The 20,102-nt window shown below is 44.7% G+C and overlaps 1 protein-coding gene across 1 annotated transcript in view; it reads right to left on the bottom strand.

Annotated features, from left to right (window-relative positions):
- Positions 1–12,008, bottom strand: part of LOC111155556 (nebulette) — a 369,684-nt gene extending 357,676 nt beyond the window's left edge. Inside the window, exons 1-2 of the mRNA XM_022515773.1 lie at positions 11,889–12,008; positions 10,555–10,649 (exon numbers count right to left, since the gene is read on the bottom strand). Coding sequence (XP_022371481.1) covers positions 10,555–10,649; positions 11,889–11,957 — 164 coding nt within the window. The 5' untranslated portion in view covers positions 11,958–12,008. The remainder of the gene's footprint in view (positions 1–10,554; positions 10,650–11,888) is intronic.
- Positions 12,009–20,102: the final 8,094 nt, after the last annotated feature.

The raw sequence follows: 20,102 nt of genomic DNA, 5'->3' as shown, positions 1-20,102 counted from the left end.
AGTGCTGAAGAAAGTCACCAAAGAAAATTAAATTATTCTGTAAGGGAGTGTAAAGACTTGTCATTTATCGGGGATTAACACATTCATCCCTGATTACATCTTGTCTCAGCAAGTAAATAAGGCATACTTATTTCCAGGAAAGAAAATACCTGGATATGTAAATGAACAGGCACATGGTCTGATGTCTAAACACAGGGCTCACTTCTACGACTTTGAAAAACATAGTTGTCACAAAGCGGTTTTTACAAAGTATCTCTGTAGACATTATTCCTGTCATTCTTTGTTCAGTTGCATGTCAGTGACAAATAATCTAGCAATAAATTTCAATACATCACCTAAACTCTCTAGTGGTAGCTGCCGTTCATGGATATCGTTAAGTCCAAGCATGGCCAGCTCCAGCTGGGATCACCACAGGGATCCTCACGGAAAGAAGTCTATCCCCTCTTGTTGAGTCAGCACTGTTAGTGAGGGTTGCCTGTGGATGAGCTGTATTGCTCTGCCAGCCAGAGAGGTTCCCCACCTTCCCAACAAAGCTAGCTGGGCAGCAGGCTCTACCGAAGGGCCATTTACTGAGCACAACGTAGGTGTTGAAGTATACGAAAGCAACTGGGAGGATTCCCACTCTCCAAAGTGTCATCTGTTCCTGGAAAGCTCTGCTTATTGATGAACACCTAATCTAGAGAGCTGTATCAAGGGTCCTTCCACAAGTAGGTCCTCCCACCCCACCTCCTCTGTGCAGTCAGCAGTTTACAAATCCTACCCAATTTCTACTGATAAGCTAAATAGACTTGGTGGGTGTTAGATCATCATTCTTAGTTATAATGGGACAGGAAAGTTCATGATGTGGGAGAGCAACACCTTATCAACAGTTCAGACAGGCTGGGGCTTTGAGTTGGGCAGTATCAATGGACCTTCTCCAAGAAGGGACTAGAGACTGAATAATCACACTTGGCCAATAAGTCATCAGGTCTATGTAATGAAACCTCAATAAAAACCCTGGACACCAAAGCTCAGTGGAGATTCTTAACTGGTGGACACAGGGAGACACATCCTGATTTCCACAGGGCCAGGGCAAGAAAAAGCCATGTCCAGAACCCTCTCTCACCTTGCCCTACATGTACTCTCATTTGGCTGGTCCAGATTTGTATCCTGTAGAATAAAATAATAATCTTAAGTAGAGCACTTTTCTGATTTCTTTGAGTCATTTCTAGCTATGTAATTAATTATGGGAATCCCCAATTTGTAGCCAGTTGGTCAGAAGTGTGGGTGTCCCTGGGGACTTCTGAACATGCAGCTGACATCTGTCTTATTGGGGACCACACCCTTAACTTGTGGAGCTGACACTAATTCCGGGTGGCTAGTGGCAGAACTCCACTGCAGCATTGCAACATCCATTCTCAATTCCTTAAACACATGCCAGAAATAATACCTTTAAGAAGTCAAGCTCTTGCAGTTGACCTGACCTCCCCAGGCCCCTCTCTACCTCCAACCCAGGCTGTGAACTTCCATGGTCTGCTCTCAGCAGGAAACTGGCCCCAGTGGGGAGACAAATACAACTATCATATAAGGCAGCCCTTTCAGTAAGTGATACAGCTGAGGTATAAAAACTACAATGAGGGGCACCTGGACACCTGGTCCGGTGGAGGGTCTGACTCTTGATTTCAGATCATGTCCTGATTTCAGGGTTGTGAGATCAGGCTCTGTGTGGGGCTCCGCGTTCAGTGCAAAGTCGGCTTGAGATTCTCTCACCCCTCCTCTCCTTCCCTCTCGGTCCCTCCCCCACTCAAATAACAAATAAACAAAGAAAATCTTAAAAAAAAATAATAAAACTACAATGAACACACAAAGAGAGTCCAGTGACTGACTGAGAGATCTAGGATGGCTTGACAAAGGCTGTCACAGTTGTGTACGTTAAAGATGAAACTAACTTTAAAAGAGGGGAGGGCAGAAAGGCATAAAAACAGCGTGAGTAAAGAATCAGATCATGGGTCAAGTTTTATAATAATGAAAATTCTATCTTTTATTAACTCCTTACTGTGTGTCTGAAACTGTGCTCAACTTATTATTTTGATATTCCAATGAAGCCTCAATCCTAGTCCATTATTATACCCATTTTACAGGTGAGGACACTGAGACTTAGTGAAGACACTTGATGAAGGCACCAGGCAAGCAGCCCAGTGTGACTGGAGAGGAGGAGGGGAGACAGAAGTGAGCAGAGGAAGGTAGGTGGTGAGAAGCCCCCAGGTGTCTGTCAGAAAGCCAGTAGTGTTTTCCACAGGCAGTGGGGAACCATCAGAGTTGTTTGTGCAAGTGAGGGAAGTCGCCAGAGCCATGGAGGGCAAGCATCTAAGTCCACATCCCAGATCTCGGGCCCTCGGCTCTCCCCATGGTCTCTGCGGCTGACTTGCACCTGCCTTTGATGGATAATGAGCATCAGGGGATCAAATCAAAGATTTTTGTCGAAATGGCTTTTTAGACTGCGGAGCTGAAGCAGAGGTATAGTGGACCATCCATCTACCTATCGATCTGATGCTATTCAGAAATACGCACATCGAGCTAGTTTTCTTCTAGCTCCCCACTCAACAGGAATGAGTCAACAGAGTGCAGAAAAGTAAACAGAAGTTGAACACAAAGTCACTCCCTCAAGGACTTCCACAAAGAAAAAGGCACAGATGACTACAGAAAAAATTAATAATGGGTTCCCAGGGCTGGAATAAACAATCCTTGCTGTTCCAACCTGGTCCTTCTCACAACTTCCTATTTTCTGGTTCTGCCTGTGCCCCCACATCTCGGTTGGACAAGAAAGGCTGCAGAATGTTTTCTTCACTAGCAGAACTTCCGAATCAATAACAATGCTTCCACTAAGCCTGCGAAATGTTCTGGGCACTCAGCTCATAAATATTACTCTAGATCCCACTTCTCACATTGCTAAGAGCCTAGGGCTTCCTAGTAACACTACAGGGAAACAGAAACAGAAAGGAAAAGAAATTCAGCTTTCCATTCCTCTAGATGGGGAGCCTGGAGGGGCCTCGGGCTCTGGAGAAGGAGGGTGTCCTCTGAGGGTATATCTGCTTCTCTCTCACTCCTGACATCCGCAGGAACCACTCTGCCTCTGTAAAGCACTCCTCTGAAAACATTTAAAGAAGACATACCGAAACGCACCCTTACACAGGCCCCTGACACATAATCAATATCCCTCGAAGCACACACATCTGTATCTTGCGTTAACCTTGCATTTCACTGTGATTTAGGACATACTCGCTGTGCTTCATCTTCAAATCTTTTCTTATCTGACATCATTCCATAATAAATACATCATCATAAAGAGACTACACATTCAAGGCACCTTTCACAAACACTTTTTTTTTAAAGATTTATTTATTTCAGAGAGAGGGAGAGTGGGAAGGGGGAGGGGGTGGTGCAGAAGGAGAGGGAGAGAAAATCTTAAGCAGACTCTCTCAGAGCCCAACCCAGGGCTCGATCTCACGAGCCTGAGATCATGACCTGAGCCAAAACCAAGAGGTGGACACTTAACCGACTGTGCCGCCCAGGTGCCCCTTTCCCAAAGACTTTTAAATGTGACAGAACTCAGTACCTGACACTAGATATGGTCTTCTAGAATGATTTCAAAAGATACTAAAAGTCATGAGATACCATCAATGGTTCAATAAGGTCACTGAGAATCCAGTCAGCTTGCATATACACTGGAAACTTTTTGGTTTGGTTCAAATAAAATGTCTCTATCCCTCACTTTCAATGATCCAATTTTAACCAAAAAGAAAAAAAAACCTATCATCCTCCCACGTCAAGTCTATGTCATGGAGCAAGAGGTTGAATTTTTTTCTATGTAGTATGTAACTAAAAAGTCAGGCAAGACATATTATAATTGACGCTAACTAGAACTCCCACAAACCACAATATCTCTCCAGAGAAACTTTTACTTTTAACAGTGTCACACTTCTCCCTCTCTTTAAGGGGGAAATATGAGACAATTTTCAATTTATTATAATTAAGGGAGGGGGCTAACATTTGCATATCTAGTAGTTGTCATTTGATGTGCTAAGGCTTACAAATAGTTCCCCCATTTAATTTCCACAGAGCTCCTCTTAGGTAGAAATTATCTTATTTCACAGATTCTAATTACACCCAGAAGAAAATAAATGAGCATCAGTAAGGAAGCTTCTAGAACGATATCAAGTTTTGAAACCAAGCCTGCAAGCAGTGAAGGGAAATCCTACCATGTTCCTCATGGCTTGGCAATGGCGAGCCTCCGTGGGGAGACTTCGGCCCTTGGTATTCAGACTCTGTGGAACCTGACCACCACACCACCATTCAGGTCCCTCCAAGCCTCCTCTCCCCAGCCAGCTTCTCACATTGCCCAACCTCTGTCTGCCTGCCCCGGAGAGAGTAGGCTGGGCCGCACCCTGACGTGGCAGTGGGGGGCAGGGGGGGAAGGAGGCAGAACTACAGTGATGCAGCACGACCTTCACATTCACTGATGCAGCTAATCTTCATCGAGTGCTAAGTGCCAGGCTCTGGGGATGCAGAGTGAGCAAGACAGATGCCCTCAGAGCCACCCCAAGCTAGCAGAGGGTACAGACAGAGAAATGAGCACACGGTGCCTTCATGGGGCAGTGATGGCTCTGACGGCTGAGCGGACTCCTAAAGGCTGATGGGTGTGGGATAGGATGTGGCTGGCCCTGAGAGTGGGAAAGCAAGGGCTCTCTGAATTCATGAACTCAGTGCACACGGCATGGTCCTTACCGGCAACTTTCAGAGCTCTCTGATGTGTGGGGCATTAAGAATACAGAACTAGGGGCGCCTGGGTGGCTCAGTGGGTTAAGCCTCCCTCTGCCTTCAGCTCAGGTCACGGTCTCAGGGTCCTGGGATGGAGCCCCACATCCGGCTCTCTGCTCAGCGGGGAGCCTGCTTCCTCCTCTCTCTCTCTCTCTCTGCCTGCTGCTCTGCCTACTTGAGATCTCTCTCTCTCTGTCAAATAAATAAAATCTTTAAAAAAAAAAAAGAATACAGAACTAAACTAGTACTTCTCAGACTTTTTTGACCACCACTCCCAGTAAAAATATTTTTATATCATGATTCAGTACACGTTGTACACAAACAACTGCGGGGAAAAAAAGGTTTGCCAAACAATGCTCATTTCACTACTCAGATACACTCTGATAGCCCTCTCTTTCCTTTGCTCTCTTTCTTGCTCTTTCTTTCAGTTTTGGATACAACCCTCTAAAGGGTGACAACCCACAGTCTGAAAACATTGGTAAAAACCCTTAAGAGGCATAGCTATTATTTCTCTGTTATACTTCCTCTTCTACCTCTACTCTCTTTTTCTTCTTTCATCCCTCAAAAAAGTACCACTGAGGAAATAAAAGCACTACCGTTTATTGGAGGTGTGCTACATGCCAGAAACTGCTGGAACCTTGACGTGCACTGTCTCCCTAGTCCCACACAGCCCTGTAAGGGTAAGCATTACCATTCCCACTGTACAGATAAAGAAACTGAAGCTTTGAGATCAAGGGGATTGCTCAGCAGAACATGATGAACCAGGATTCAAATCCAGTTGTGTCTTGCTTCAAAACTCCAATTACACCACAGTGCCTTTCGTGAAAAGTTCTTAAGTAATTAAAGCAAACTTAATAGCAAGAATTTCCTATTTCCTAAGTCCCCTTGAGATAACTCAAGCCCTTGGAGGGTTATAGAACTGGGTTTGAGAAGTCTAAATGGAGATAAGGGAAATACACCGGTGGAAAACTCTCTGGTTTAAATTCAATTTCCTCCCGTGTCCTCAGAGCACGCTTTAGTAAAGGCACTGACAAGGACTGAGCAGCAGAGGAGCGGTGGGTGAGAGCTAGTGGAGCGCTGGCCTAAATCATCGCCCTCAAGACAGGCTAGCTGAACGGCACTGACCATTCTGGGCGGCTCCGAATGAGCGGCACTGGCTCAGCATCTCCCAGGCTGAGGAGAGGACATAAATATTCACAAGACGAATGCTAACACAGGCAGAGTGAAAGTAAACACCACGCACAGCTCCCACTGTTTTATTTTTAACATCTCCCAAAATGATGTTAAGTGAAACTATTTGCTGAGAGGGAATCTTATTTGGAAAGATAGTTAAACATATTGAGCACAGATATTTCTGTTCTTTCAGCCCCATATTCAAAGATACACTTGACACAGATACCAGGTATATCCAACGTGGGCAGATCAGAACAAATTCTCAGCCCCCAAAAAAATTTCCGCCAAAGTGATGACTTGGGGAAATTATTGACAAGGTCCTACTTAAAACTACTGCATCATTACCTGGGGCTTCCCCTGACCTAAAATAACTAGATTTTGGTGCCAGTACATGAACTGGCCATTGACATTGTTATTTAGAAGCTATAACAGTTCTCAGAAAATCTAAAGAAATGAGGTATTTTTTAACAAACACATAACAAGTGCAATTTTCACTTGCACACATGGTAAGTTAAATAATTTATTGGTAGAATGGCCTTGGGATTTATATTCTTTGGGTAGCTTGTTGGGCAGTTTAATTTGGTATATAAATTCACATACAAATATGAGGTATTTTTTTATCTAATTATGTGTTGTTATTTTCTCAGCATCTCTTAGCAATAACAATGCTGCCTAGTCCTCTTTTCCCTGCAAATTCCATGATGAAAAAAAGTCCTGAATGTGCTGAAGAATCCACCGCCTGCTTATGAAACATAAAGGCTATGAAAACATGGCACGTATTCAAGTAGACCAGTTTGTTTTTAAATATTTTAATAGTGTGCACGACTGCATTAGGAGCTCAATGTGTATTATGCCAATCTTACATCTAGTGTGTAATACACTTTGATCATTCTATCAAAAGATCAAAATTTAAATATTATGTAAATTATATTTTATATGTGTTCTCCTCTGCATGAAATCAAACAGAAAACCTGTTTCTCCTCTAAAAACATGAGAATGTAAACAAGCAACATATTTAAAGTGAAGAAAATACTCGCTACTTCATCCCATTAAAAAAATGCCCCCAGGTATCAATTAAAATAAAAAGCGTTTACGTAGTCTTAAAATAAACTTAAATGTCTGTTTATCCTTCCAAACTATTAATCATATTCTTGATATTTATTTTAAAGGTTGTTTTTTTTTCCACAAGAAATGCTATGTAAATCCATTTCATGAAAACTCCGACAGATTATGCAAATCAACACAAATGAAATTGAAGGGGGTGGCAGCTGGGTGGCTCAGTGGGTTAAAGCCTCTGCCTTCGGCTCAGGTCATGATCCCGGATCCTGGGATCGAGCCCCACATCGGGCTTTCTGCTCCATGGGGAGTCTGCTTCCTCATCTCTCTCTGCCTGCCTCTCTACCTACTTGTGATCTCTGTTGAATAAATAAAATCTTAAAAAAAAAAAAAGAAATGAAAGTGAAGAATACTGAATCTTCAACACTCAAAAAGAGTTGTCGTTTTCACAACTAAATATAAAGTATGAAACTTAGAAAATTACAAAAATTAGAGCAGCTATAAAAGACATTCTTAGGACAATTGGGGGAAATGTGAAAATAGGATTTTAGATATTATGATATTTTGGTTAATATTCCTAGGTGTGACAATAGCTCTATGACTCTTTAAGAAAACATCCCTTACTCTTAGTGTGTGGATGATGTAGTTTTCAGGAAAGAAACATCAACATATGAAACTAACTTGATGTATGAAATTGACAAATGGTCTGACAATGATATATTTGGACATATAACTGAATAGAAATATGAACAAATGTGGCAAAATGCTAATAATGGTGGAATTTCAGTGGAAGATATACAGATGTTTGTTGTACTATTCTTTCAACCACTTTGTGTATATGAAAATTTTCACAATAACAAATTGAGGGGAGGAAGAATCACCATTTTCATTTAAACATGGGCATATATTGACTCTTGAGCCAAAGGGTACAGATAAAATATTGCTCTACATGGAAACAGAATGTTTCATTTTCCAGGAACAGTATGCCTCAGAGAATCAATTTTCCACCATTGACCCAGAGAAATTATGGCAACCCTTCTGGCCAAGACCACAGGGAACAACAGCTCACTGACATACACCACCTGAATTAGAGCAGAGGCATGAGAATCCCCAGAGGGTAACCCACGCTGCCCAACCAGTTTACATGGCAACCTGTGCCATTAGAAAAATAAGGGTTGAGCATAGGAACCTTCCAGTCTGGAACCTTTACACAGACAGAACCTGCAACTTTGCCAGGCTCTGTTTCTGGAGACAGCATATCTAGCTGTGCCATGAACTTAAAGCTAAATTAAACAAATTGACACCATCAATTCGAATCATTCACCCACTAAAGCTAAATTTCTGTCTTCCCCTATCGCTCTGCTCAACAAAGTGCACCACCAGGTTTCATGTTAAGCAAGAAATCTGAGAGGCTATCTCCCAAATTCCACTTAAACCTAATACCGAAGTATGTGAGTTACATAAGAAAGTTTCGAGAGAAAAATCTGTAAGCATTTGATTTAGACATACCCGAAATATTTAAAATGAGACTCAGTCCTATGAAACAGCACAGCAGGATGTTTCCCACCTACAGTTACAGGCATTTTGTTTGGGGGTCCAAATCCCACCAGTTCTGGGCTCTAGTCCACTATTAGGTCAGAGTGCAAACCAGCCATCCATGACTTGCTGCAGAATCTGATAATCTTTTTTAATTGGACTGAACTGAAACCAAGAATTAAGCATTGAATTGTCAAGTTGCCCTATGAAACCAAACGCTCTCTCCTCCCGTTGTATCTCTTTTTTTTCCTGGCCTTTTATTTTTATCATTTCTTTTCTCCATAATTCAATTCTTTATCTATCTTTAGGTACATATATGTGTGTGTGTATGTGTGTATGTATACACACACATAATTAGATATGTATATATGTTCCATCATATCATATTAAATGTAATTGTTCTCTCTTCAATTTCTTTTTTTCCTGTCCTTCCTCTTTTCTCCCAATTCCTCCAGGCCTCCCAGGCCACCCAAAGGCATTGTTATCACCAGGTAAACTCCAGGCTGTGGAGCTATAAAGAATCTTGACGTGGCCCATAAAGCCTGATCGAATCAGGCCACGGGCTGGAGGAGTTAGAGGGAAATGGCTCACTTTCCTTTAAACTAAAGAATAATTATCTCGTTTATGAGTCGTAGGAGACCCTTCCCATCTAGGTACTGCTGACTGCCTTTGATGTTTAACCAGACCTTCATACCTCTCTTTAAGAGAAGCAGGAGACCATGACACTGAAAGCTCAGTCTGGCTTCATGTTATCCCGATGAAAGGCATGGCAGAGGAGGGTTGAAAACATTGATGAGTTTGGGCAACATCTGTGAACTTGACTTATCCCAAAAAGTCCTGAATTCTGTTCAGTGCCCTCATTTTCTGATTTCTAGTCTATCCATAAGCACTAAGCTAGAACCAACAGAAACACAAAGAGATTTAAAAAAAAAAAAAAAAAAAAAAAGTTCTTCCCTAGAGAGGTACGAACACACGACATTTGTTTACCGAAAGTTTACTATCTGTCCCATGACTAAAGTGTCAATAACCATGAACCCTCCATCTCTAGAAGACTGGAACCAACCTACTTCAAAAACTCTAGAGGAAATGAATCTCTGGCAATATTCCAGCCAAAAAGCTAGGGATCCTCTGCCACTTCCAGGCCTGAGAGGAACAGGGAAGAAGGCACCTCAACCATCAGGGCCAAGAGTCCACAGCTGAAAACACTCTGGCCTGAGAGGACGCTCTAGAAGTAGACAGACACATGCCCCAGGGCAGCAAGGGAGACATTTGGAACCAAAGGCCAATGTTTACCCATCTCCAGATTAGAGATATAATCTGAGCCCCTTCCTGAGTCTGTAAAGATTAAATGAGTCAGTATGCATAAAGTGCTGAGAGCAGGGCCTCGCACATGGTAAGCACTGTGGAGATGCTAGCTAATTCCTAGGAGTATAGGCTAAAAGCGTGCCTACAGAAAAGCCTGTCCAAAAAAAGGTTACCTTCTTTAATCCCCACCAACAGACCTACTACTAACCGCCAGAAATACCTACGTCTCTATTCTTCAGTTCCCTGTGTAAGCGCTAGGATGTCTGGAGTGGTCTCGGCTGAGATGAGGCGAGACTCCTCTCCCTAGCAACTGGGTTCAGATATAAAATTGCAACATGGCAACATCATATGATTAAAATGGAAAGCTGACATGCACTTCAGAGCCCACACTTTCTCAGAGTGTAGTTCTGCAGCTTCTAACAAATGTTCCCAACTCTGCAACACTGTGAACCTCAAAAACAGACTTTGTTGAAGACACACGAATTGCCCTCCACATTAAGAAAGACATCCATCCAGCCGTGACCCTCCAACAGAGTACCTGGCCCCAGAGTCTGCGGCATAAACAAATTATTGGCCACTGCCCTGCCTGCCCCACACCCTGAGTCAGGTCTCCAGAACAGGCAGATCCACTCGCCTTCCTTCTCTGATGAGGACCCACACCTGGCATGCTATGTTGACAATACTTACGCATTACAATAGGGCTTCTTTTCATAGCCTTTGTAGTTGTTCATGTTGAGAGCCATCTTACAGACCTCACAATGGAAACATCCTTTATGCCAGTACTGGGGGAAAAAAAAATGTAAAAGTTCAGTACAATGCCAGTGCTTTCCAGGATGGGTACAGAGAGGGGATATTTTTAGTGCATTGCCGCCCCACCCTTATTTGAAAATACTACAACAAAATGATTGTAGGTAACAGGAGATGTGTTTGCCTACTTTCACTTAAGTAAATGAGGCAGGGCGCTATTAGAATTGAGTTTTAAATGAATCCCCTCCACAAGTACAGACTCTGAGGGAAGAACCGCCAAGGCTCCCCCCATAGCGCACTTGTGTGGGCAGCCAGAATGGAATCCTAACCTGGCTGATGGAGAAATGGAACCTGTGCAGTGGCTTCAAAAGGAAGACGAATCCTGTTCAAAGTGCCTAAACATGGTGTTTGTAGCATCTCAACAAATGTGGGTCCACCGGAAGTCAGGCAACCCAAAGGAGCAGGAGGGGGGCCGTATAAGTACCCCTAGGCGCCCCCATCCCTGTCCAGCTTCTACTAAATTGTGGGGAGGGGGGACTCAAGTCCGGTCTGACTGACGAGGTGACCGGGTGCCCTCGTGAGGCACTTCCATCACCGCACGCTCATCTCCCAGGGACGGCCTCCGGCTGGTTTCAATTATCGGTCACTCCGGAGAGCGCAGGGGTCGTCCTCCCAGGCTGTTCTACTCCATCTACGCCCGGGAAGGGCAGGGAGCAGGGCTGCGGGGGCCGGCCCGAGGCCACTTCCTCTGGAATTCCCCAGCCGGGTGGATGAACCCCCCGTGGGTCCTGCCCGCCGCGCCTAGCCGGCGGGGATTATTCTTAGCAATGCCGCAGCGGCTGCCCCACGACAGGTTAATTATTATTTGCCTCGCCGCCGACACGAGAGGCGCTGGGGCGGCGGTGAGGTGGGTGCGGGCGGATCCTTGGGGCGGGGATGCGGGGCGGTGAGGGGCAGGAGTGGAGGTGGGAAGGGGTCCAGCCTGGGCTCTCGGGACCCCGGGGCCGCGCTCCGCCGCGCACCCTGCGCGGTGCAGCCCCGCACCCTCGCCGCCCGCACCCCGACGAAAACCCTTGCCGGCTCCAACATCACCAGCGCCAAGCGTGCTGTCTTGATACTCCTGCGGGCGTTTTCCTTTGCGTGCCCGCACCCTGTGCCAATACACTAACAAACAGACCCACTCCTCTCCCTCCATCCCAGATGCCAAAACTTCTCAAAGCAGGTGCAGCCCGGCGCCCGGCAGGTCCGGGCTGGCCCGGCGCCCCCTGGCTCACCTTATCCAGGCAGTTGACTTTCTCCGTGGGATACACGACTTTTCCGCAGCGGGCGCATTGGGGGTTCATTGTCGCGGTTCCCAGGGGCGGCGGCTGTGCGACAGCGGCTGGGAGCTCCGAGGAGCCGCTGTGACATCCCCCGGAGAGCCCCGCACCGCCTCTGGGCAGGCGGGAGGGCTGCGGGCGGCCGGGCTCCGGGGTCGGGAGTCGGCGCCGGACCCCTGGCGAACCCGCCGCGCGATGCGCGGGAAGGGTGGCGGGGGCGCGGGCGGGTGTGCGGCGGGGCCTGGCGCCGGGGGCGGCCGCGCTCGCTGGCCCCGGCTCGGCTCCGGCTCGGGCTCCGCGCCGCTCGCTCTGCGTCGCTCACACTCCAGGTACCGGTGACTCACACAGACACTGGCTCCCGCCCCTCGCGCTCACTCGCTCCCCCGCCTCGCCGCTGCCGCCGCCGCCGCAGCGCAGGCCAAACCCACCCGCGCGCCCGGACCCAAGAGGCAGGGAACGAGCACGTCGGGCACCGGGGAGGGAGGGCGCAGCGGGGGGAGGGGGCGGCGAGACCGGGAGAGCCCCGCAGACAGCCGCGGGCTGCGACTGTGAGGCCTGGGAGCGAGCCTGGTTCCGCAGCCGCCGCCGGGGGGCGGCCAGGTGGGATTTCTGGCGGCGGGGGAGGGTAGCGATGTGGGTCGGAGAAACGTGCTGGGGGTGCTCAGACCCGTGCACTCCCTGCCCTTCCTCTTCTGTCTGCTGCCCCAGCCGGGTCACCCCCGCGCAGACCCGCGTTCCCGGTACCCAGAGGAAGCGGGCTTGAGCCGGCCCTCGTCCTCCAGCCCCCACACGGCGGGCAGCGGCGCACCAACGCCCCACGCGGAGCCGGGTCCCCGGGGCCGAGGCAGTCCGGCCGCACGCAGCCACGCGCTGGGGCCCAGCAGCCGCGACACCGGCAGGGACCCGCCGCGGGGGCGCTGCGCGTGGGGTCGCGCCCGCTCGCGGGGGCGTCTAAGGAGAAAAGCGGCCCCCGCGCGCCTGTGTGAGGTCGTCAGACCCTAGAGGAGGAAGCGACGTCTCTCACTGGCTCCCAGCCCCTGCACTTTTTCTGTCTGTTCTTGGGGAACGGGTGGTCATTTTAGGCCCCTGTCGAGCCTTTCTGGGTTAATAAACGGTCGTCATTCATTCCGCTGTGCCTGTGTGTGTGTGTGCACTGTTTATTTTTACAAACACCACAGAATCTATGAAAAGTTCTTCACTTGCAGGAAGGGAAGCAATTACTAACCCATGGTCCTCACCAGTAAGGCCAGATAATCAAGTTCAAGGCTGACGTAGGATAAAACCAAACGGAATAGAATAGAAATCAGTTTTAAGTTTTATTAAGAGCTCAGGTTATTGGACTCGCTTTATAAAAAGCAGCAAAATGGAGCTACGATGCCTGAGTTCAAAGCCCGGGCCTGCCATTTACAAGTCCTGTGACTTTATGCAACCGCTTAGCAGCTCTATGCCTCAGTTTTCTAATCTACGAAATGGGATAACGTAGCACTACAGAAAGAGCTCCTCCTCTCCTACTGTGAGGATTAAATGAGTCAGCAGTTCTGAAGTGCTTCAAGCTGCCAGCCTCTCCGGGAACACTACATAAGTGTCAACTAGGATTATCACAGGTTGGGTACAATAAACAAGCAAACACATTCCGTTGCTAGCACACAGATAAAGACTCAGTAATGCCACACAGCAACTACTGTGACAAATATTTCTGTTATTCTTTTAAAGTCATAGCTGCAGCCTTTCATGAAAAAAGAAAAGTACTGATTTCTGAGCCTCTTTGGCAGTCTGCGCTGATGAAATCTCATTCGTGATGATGCTGTGCTGTTTGACTTTTCAAAAGAGATAATTTCTTAAAAGAGATTCACCAGTGCAAGAGCCTTTGAACCTCTCATTGCCCTGCTCACAAATCCCCCTCAAAGGCAAATAAAACAATAATTTGCTGTCAGAGAGGATCAGTTGTCATTTTAAAACACCTCGGAGCTCTTTAAAAATGCCTGAGACCATGGATAAATCTGGAGGATTTTATGCTAAGTGAAATAAGCCAGACAGTGAAAGACAAATACTTCAGGGTATCACTTATATGTGGAGTAAGAGAGAGAGAGAGAGAGAAAGAAAGAAAGAAAGAAAGAGTAACTTACAGAAACAAATTTAAAAAAAAAAGTGGTTGCCAGGGGCTTGGGAGTGGGGACAATAGAGGGAGGTTGGTAAAAGAATAAAAGCTTTGAGCTATAAGATGGATAAGCTCTGAGGCTCTAATATGTAACATGGTGACTACAGTTGAGAACACCATATTTTATAAATGAAATTTGCTAAGAGAGTAGGACTTAATTGTTCTCATCAAAAACAAGGTAAATATGAAAGATGATGTATGTGTTAACCCAACGGGGGGAACCCCTTCACAAGGTATACGTATATCAAATCATTACATTGTATGCTTTAAATATCTTACATTTGTATTTGTCAATGATACCTCAATAAAGCTGAGGGGAGAAGAAAGGATATTTATTCTTAAATAGGATATTTATTCTTAAATAGGATATTTATTCTTAAAAAAAAGAAAGAAAAGAAAGGCCAAAAAGGGCATATATGATCATCTGAAAGGCATAATCTTTTTAACATTTAGATTTCCATGACTATAAATCATAGAAATAAAATATAAATAATATATATTTATATAAAATATATATTTATAAAAAATTAAAATCCTATTCTCTTTTCCAAATGGTGTGCAAAAAATTCTGAGGAAGATTGATGGTGATCGTGACATTTATAGCTGATTTATCAGGTCTTCCAACTATGAATTATATAATTTCTTAGCCAACCAGCACCTATCATAATGCAGGACACATAGTAGGTACTGATTAAACATTTGTGGGAAGAAAGTATAAAAAAAATGAATATATTAAAATTGGAATTAACTATGATGTTCTATTCTCTCAAAAGTAAACAAACGAATGCTTAGAGTTGTATTTTCCTCTCACATCTGCTTCTCTTACTATTTTCATTTTCTGCATTAAGCCAGCTTCTAAGTTTCTTAGTGTCGTTTTACTGATGTAAGAGGAATTTTAATACCATCTGTCTTAAAAGGACTTCTTTATTTCAAAATTCAAAGTACTATAAACAAGAGAATTGGCAGAAACCTGTCATCTGGCCCAGCCTTCCTCCTTCAAGCAGATGAATGATTTAATTATCCACTAGGGAGACCTTTTGCCCCTTTCATGTCTTTTTCACTTGACTGGTCAAGAAATCGTTCCTTACGGTAAATATACCCCAATATCTCTACTTTAATTAAATCCTTTTCTGCTGGCTTGGACATCCACAGATACAAAGAACAACTGACCATCATGACCCTCATGAAAACATTTAGATACTTATAAAACTATATTTTTCTGTAGCTAAAATTCCCAAATCTATTTACTTTTACCTGTGGGGCCTATTTATACAGAACCTATTGAAGACCAGATAATCAGCTTACTATTTAAATTAAATAAATTGAACTTCAAATAAAAGCTTTCATGAGCAGTTACTATTACAGAAAGCCAAAAAGCACTTTGACAAACATTACCTCGGGCACAGATTATGACAGATTGTATTACTGGTTCACAACTTTTTGCTCCCTTCCATCCTGGCAATGTTTCCTATAGGCATAGTGTATTTCTCCACTGCAGTTACTCTGTATTTGACCAATGACTTCCTTGGGCCAATGGAGCAGACGCTTTAAGGTACTTGTACAGTTCACCTCTGTTCTCCCACCCCTTGAGCTCTGGCACCCAGCCATGAGAAAAGCATATCCCAGGGAGTGGCTGCTTCATTGACTTTGCCCAAGAACGAAAAGACCTATCTAACTAGTAGAGCACAATTGAGTTCTGTCAACCCAGCCATACCAAGCACAGACACAGCAAGGCACAACCCTCACATAATGAGAGTAAAAAATAATTGTTGAGCCTTTGAAATTTCAAGGGTTTATTGTTACTGCAGCAAAAGCTGACTAATACACCAATGATGAGAATTGAAGAAAAATGCTTTCAACTTCATCAAAAACAAGGACCTAATGGGTTTACGTACAAGATTCAATATGTGTTTTGTTTTATTTTGTTTACCTTCCTAAAAGGCATGCTATTAAAGTATAGTGGCTAATACAGTACAGCTCTTATTATTAATTAATTCACTATTCATTCTCTCATTACATGAAGCTTTATTATGTGTCTTCTGTTTGTCAGACATTATGTAAAATTGCATACATTTTTGCCAGTTGGCTCAAATTCATCATGGAGGCAAGTTTTCCCAGCCAACAACTTTGATAAAAAAAACTAAAGAAAGAGAATAAATTTTAGCTTCGTTTGATAGCTGTGCCTGAGCCTTACTTAGCTTAATGAAACATTTCTCCAAAGATCTTACACACTTTAGAGAAATTATCTCATTTACCATTACAGTATTCCTGCAAGTCAGTGAGAAATAAAAAATAAAAACATTAAGCAAAATCCTAGATTCAGAAGCTGTTCTAGAAATAATTCCTTTCATTCATTCATTCAAGATACAGTTATTGGTAGGCAGGTCTTAGGTATGAGGGGATGCAATGGGGAATAAGGCATAATCTCTCCTCATGATAAAATCTAGTGGGACAGATAAGCAAGCAATGAATTACAATGTGATAAATGCTCCAAAATAAAGCTCTGCCCAGACATCATGGAAGAACAGAGGAGGAACTTCTAATTCAGCTAGGAAGTCAGGAAATGCTACTAGAGGAAGTGGTCACTACACTTTCTACAAGGAGTAGGAACTAGCTGGCACCCCTCTCCCAAGAATGCAAGGTCCCCTAAGGGGAGGGTTTAGGGTGATTTCCCTTTCTTCTCCTGTTTGAGGAGTTATTCCACTCTTACACACAATGCTAAAAGTATTATGTCACCTCGATGCCCTGTCCCAACATAGCCCAAAAAAATTTCAATTACAGTGAAACCTTTCTTAATTGATGACACATCTTATCAAACAAGCCCCACCAAACCCCCAATTTACCAAGATTGTTTGTCAACATATCAACTCATAATTGTAAGTTTGACCCAACAGCTTAAGGACTTGCAAAGAGGGGAAGAAAGGCAGGAGGAGGAGCAGCACCTCATGGGACAGAGCACCCTCAGATGATGGGCAGGACAGACCCCTTGGTGGCGAAACGTGGCCCTCAAATAAGTCCTCATGCCCAGACCCAGAACCTATGACTATGTCACCTTCCATGGCAAAAGAGGCTTTGCCGATGTGATTAAGCTAAGGATCTTAAGATAGAGATGATCCTAGATTATCCCAGTGAGCCAATGTAATCACAGGGTCCTTCCGAAGAGGGAGACAGGGGGGTCAGAGTCAGAAAAGGACATGTGACAACGGAAGCAGAGGTCAGATAGAGAGATTTGATGACGCTAACCTGCTGGCCTGGACAATGACCAAAGGGGCCACAAAGCCAAGAATGGAGGCAGTCTCTAAGAAGCCAGAAAATGCACGGAAACAAATTCTCACCCAAAACCTCCACAGGGAACACAGTCCGGCCAACATCTTGATTTTAGGACATTTGACCTGCAAAACTGGAAGATGATACATGGATGTTGTTAAAAACACAACGATAAGTTTGTGTTATAACAGCTGCAGGAAGAAACTAAGACACCATCTGTGTGTGAATTGTGTCGTTAGGACCTCAGGAGTTCCAGAACTTCTAAAGGAAGCACTTGGCCATCAAGCTGGCTATGAGATTCTTCACCAGCATCGTCTCCAAGGGAGAGATCCCAGAGCAAAGTGCTTAACAGTAGAACATACCTTCACTTTCTCTCCTAATAAAAGGACTTATTTTACTTGCAGTCTTCAGATAATTATCTCACTTCTCCACTTAATTTTTCATGTGCACATACAAATATTACCGGCAGTTCACAAAGTTGCCGTATTTCTCTCCGAATCTCCCTGAACCTTCCTCTCCTCCTCTATAGAACTATTTAATGAGTAGCAGCCTCATCTCTGCAGCCAGGACCCTAGAAATCAACCTGAAGTCCTTCCTCTCTTCCTAATCAACCCTGTCCAGTTATCCAATCCCATGGATTTTTATCTCCAAAAGAACTCATGAATCTGTCTCCATACCCATCATCACTGCCTTAGCTTAGCAACTTACCATGTCCGCCTTGGATCATTCTGGGACAACCCTCTAAGAAGTCTTAACAGCAGACAGGACACAGAAAGAGGGAGGAATTCACTCTCCCAGACAGTTCCTGGAGGCACCATAGATAGGAAATCGTGGGACCCCACACCACATGAATTTAACAAAGAAAAATTAATTCATTCATGTGAAGCACCGGAACACAGCATCTGGCATCCAGCAAGAACTTACTAAAATATGTGCTCAGTCACTGAACAACTAGAAAAATAAGTAAATAAGCATGACCTCCTTGCTCTATTTTGAATACAAATCAAATAGGAGGAGACAAGTATGTGATAGTTATTATTACCCTTTTCATGTGTCGCAAGACTGCTTTCTGAATGAATCATCTGCCAAACTTGATAAATATCAAGCTATAAAAATAAAACCTGCATTATATAAAACTCACAAAATATCAAAAAATACTGTGGGGCACCAGTGGCAAGCTGAGGCAGACACAGGCTGTGGTAGCAAGGACAGCAGTGGGGGTGGCACCTGGCCAGGGCTCACAGGATGCCCGATGCCTTGGGGATCCCAGACTGACATCCAGAGAGCACAGTGACCCCACTCCTGGAGCCCGAAGAGGGAGGGCTGAAGAAAATGGAGGGCAGCTGCCCACGCCTGCTGCCTCCCAACAGGTCGGTTCCTGCCTCGGTGCCTGGAGGCCTTGGTGAAAACCCTGCTAGCCAGAAATCTTAAAAAAAAAAAAAAAAAAAAAAAAAAATTTTGCTTAAAATATCCACATGGGGAAAAAAAAACTATAATTTGCCTTTAATAACCTGCCATGAACTGAATCATATCACCCCAAAATTCATATGTCAAAGCCCTAACCACCAATGTGATGGTATTTGGAGACAGACCTTTGGAGAATAATTAGGTTTAGATGAGGACTTTAGGTTGAGACACTCTTGATGGGATTAGTGCCCCTAGAAGAAGGGGCACCCGAGAGCCTGTGTTGACTCACAACCTTGGGAGTTTCCAGGGTGAGGTTGGAAACTGGCCCTCATACCTGGAGGGTGAGGAAAGATGGAAGACAAAGGCAGACCACCCAGATGGTCCATGGCCATTTTAAACAAGGGAACTTACCTACGGGGCTTATCTTGGGCAGCTGCAAGATGAGTAGATCCTCACATCCTCCTGCCGGAATCTTAACTTTACAGAAGGGCCTCGGCAGGGTTCAGCCATGTATACAGTCAAGAATGACACATCACTCTCTCAAGGCTACATCCTTCAAGTGGCTCCTAGCACAAGGAAGGTGTGGGGAATGTACTTAGAAGGAACAGCAGAGGGCTTAATGAGCCCTCTATGACCCCGTCTAGTTCATGGGTCAACAGGCAATCATGTCCTCTCAGTGACCTCCAACGACTCGTTCCCTTCCCTTTCTCCTTCCTCTCCCTCCTGCCCTTTCCCCCCTCCCCCATATGTGTGCACACAACAAGAGGACAGCCATATGCAAGCCAGGAAGACAGCCCTCACCAGAACCCAACCATACTGGCACCCTGAGGTCAGACTCCCAGCCTCCAGAACTGTGAGAAATAAATTCCTACTGGTTAACCCACCCAGGCATGGTATGCTGTGATGGTAACCAGAGCTAACACGCTACCTCAAGGTGGCTTACAGACAGTTGAGAAATAGATCAAGGAAAACGTACTTATTGCTCAACGATAATAGTAATAGAAATAAAGACTATGTTTTTTATTCCTTGTAGTAAGTTCTTATGCTTTTTACACCACAGCTCTGACTCATTTGTTAGCATTAATTCTTAACTTCAGTGAAAGAGAAGATTTCTAACCTGCTTGGCAAGATTTGCAATTATATTCAGTGACAAATTAAAAGATCATCCTCTTCTTAATACACACAGAAACAAATAAAAATTTAATCATTTTTTAAAATAATATTAATAGTCAAAAATGGGTAGTTTTAGGTATTTATAAAAAAAAAAACTAGGGTTAGATTGGGTTGATTAAAATTCTGTGTGGACCTAACAGAAAGGTAGGAGAGGGAGGGGCTAG

Source organism: Enhydra lutris, unplaced genomic scaffold (assembly GCF_002288905.1).
Source record: "Enhydra lutris kenyoni isolate GAN:26980312 unplaced genomic scaffold, ASM228890v2 scaffoldscaffold42, whole genome shotgun sequence".
In the NCBI taxonomy this organism is placed as follows: Eukaryota; Metazoa; Chordata; class Mammalia; order Carnivora; family Mustelidae; genus Enhydra; species Enhydra lutris.
The sequence above is the reverse complement of the archived record's forward strand: the minus strand, read 5'-3'. Positions and strand labels throughout refer to the sequence as shown.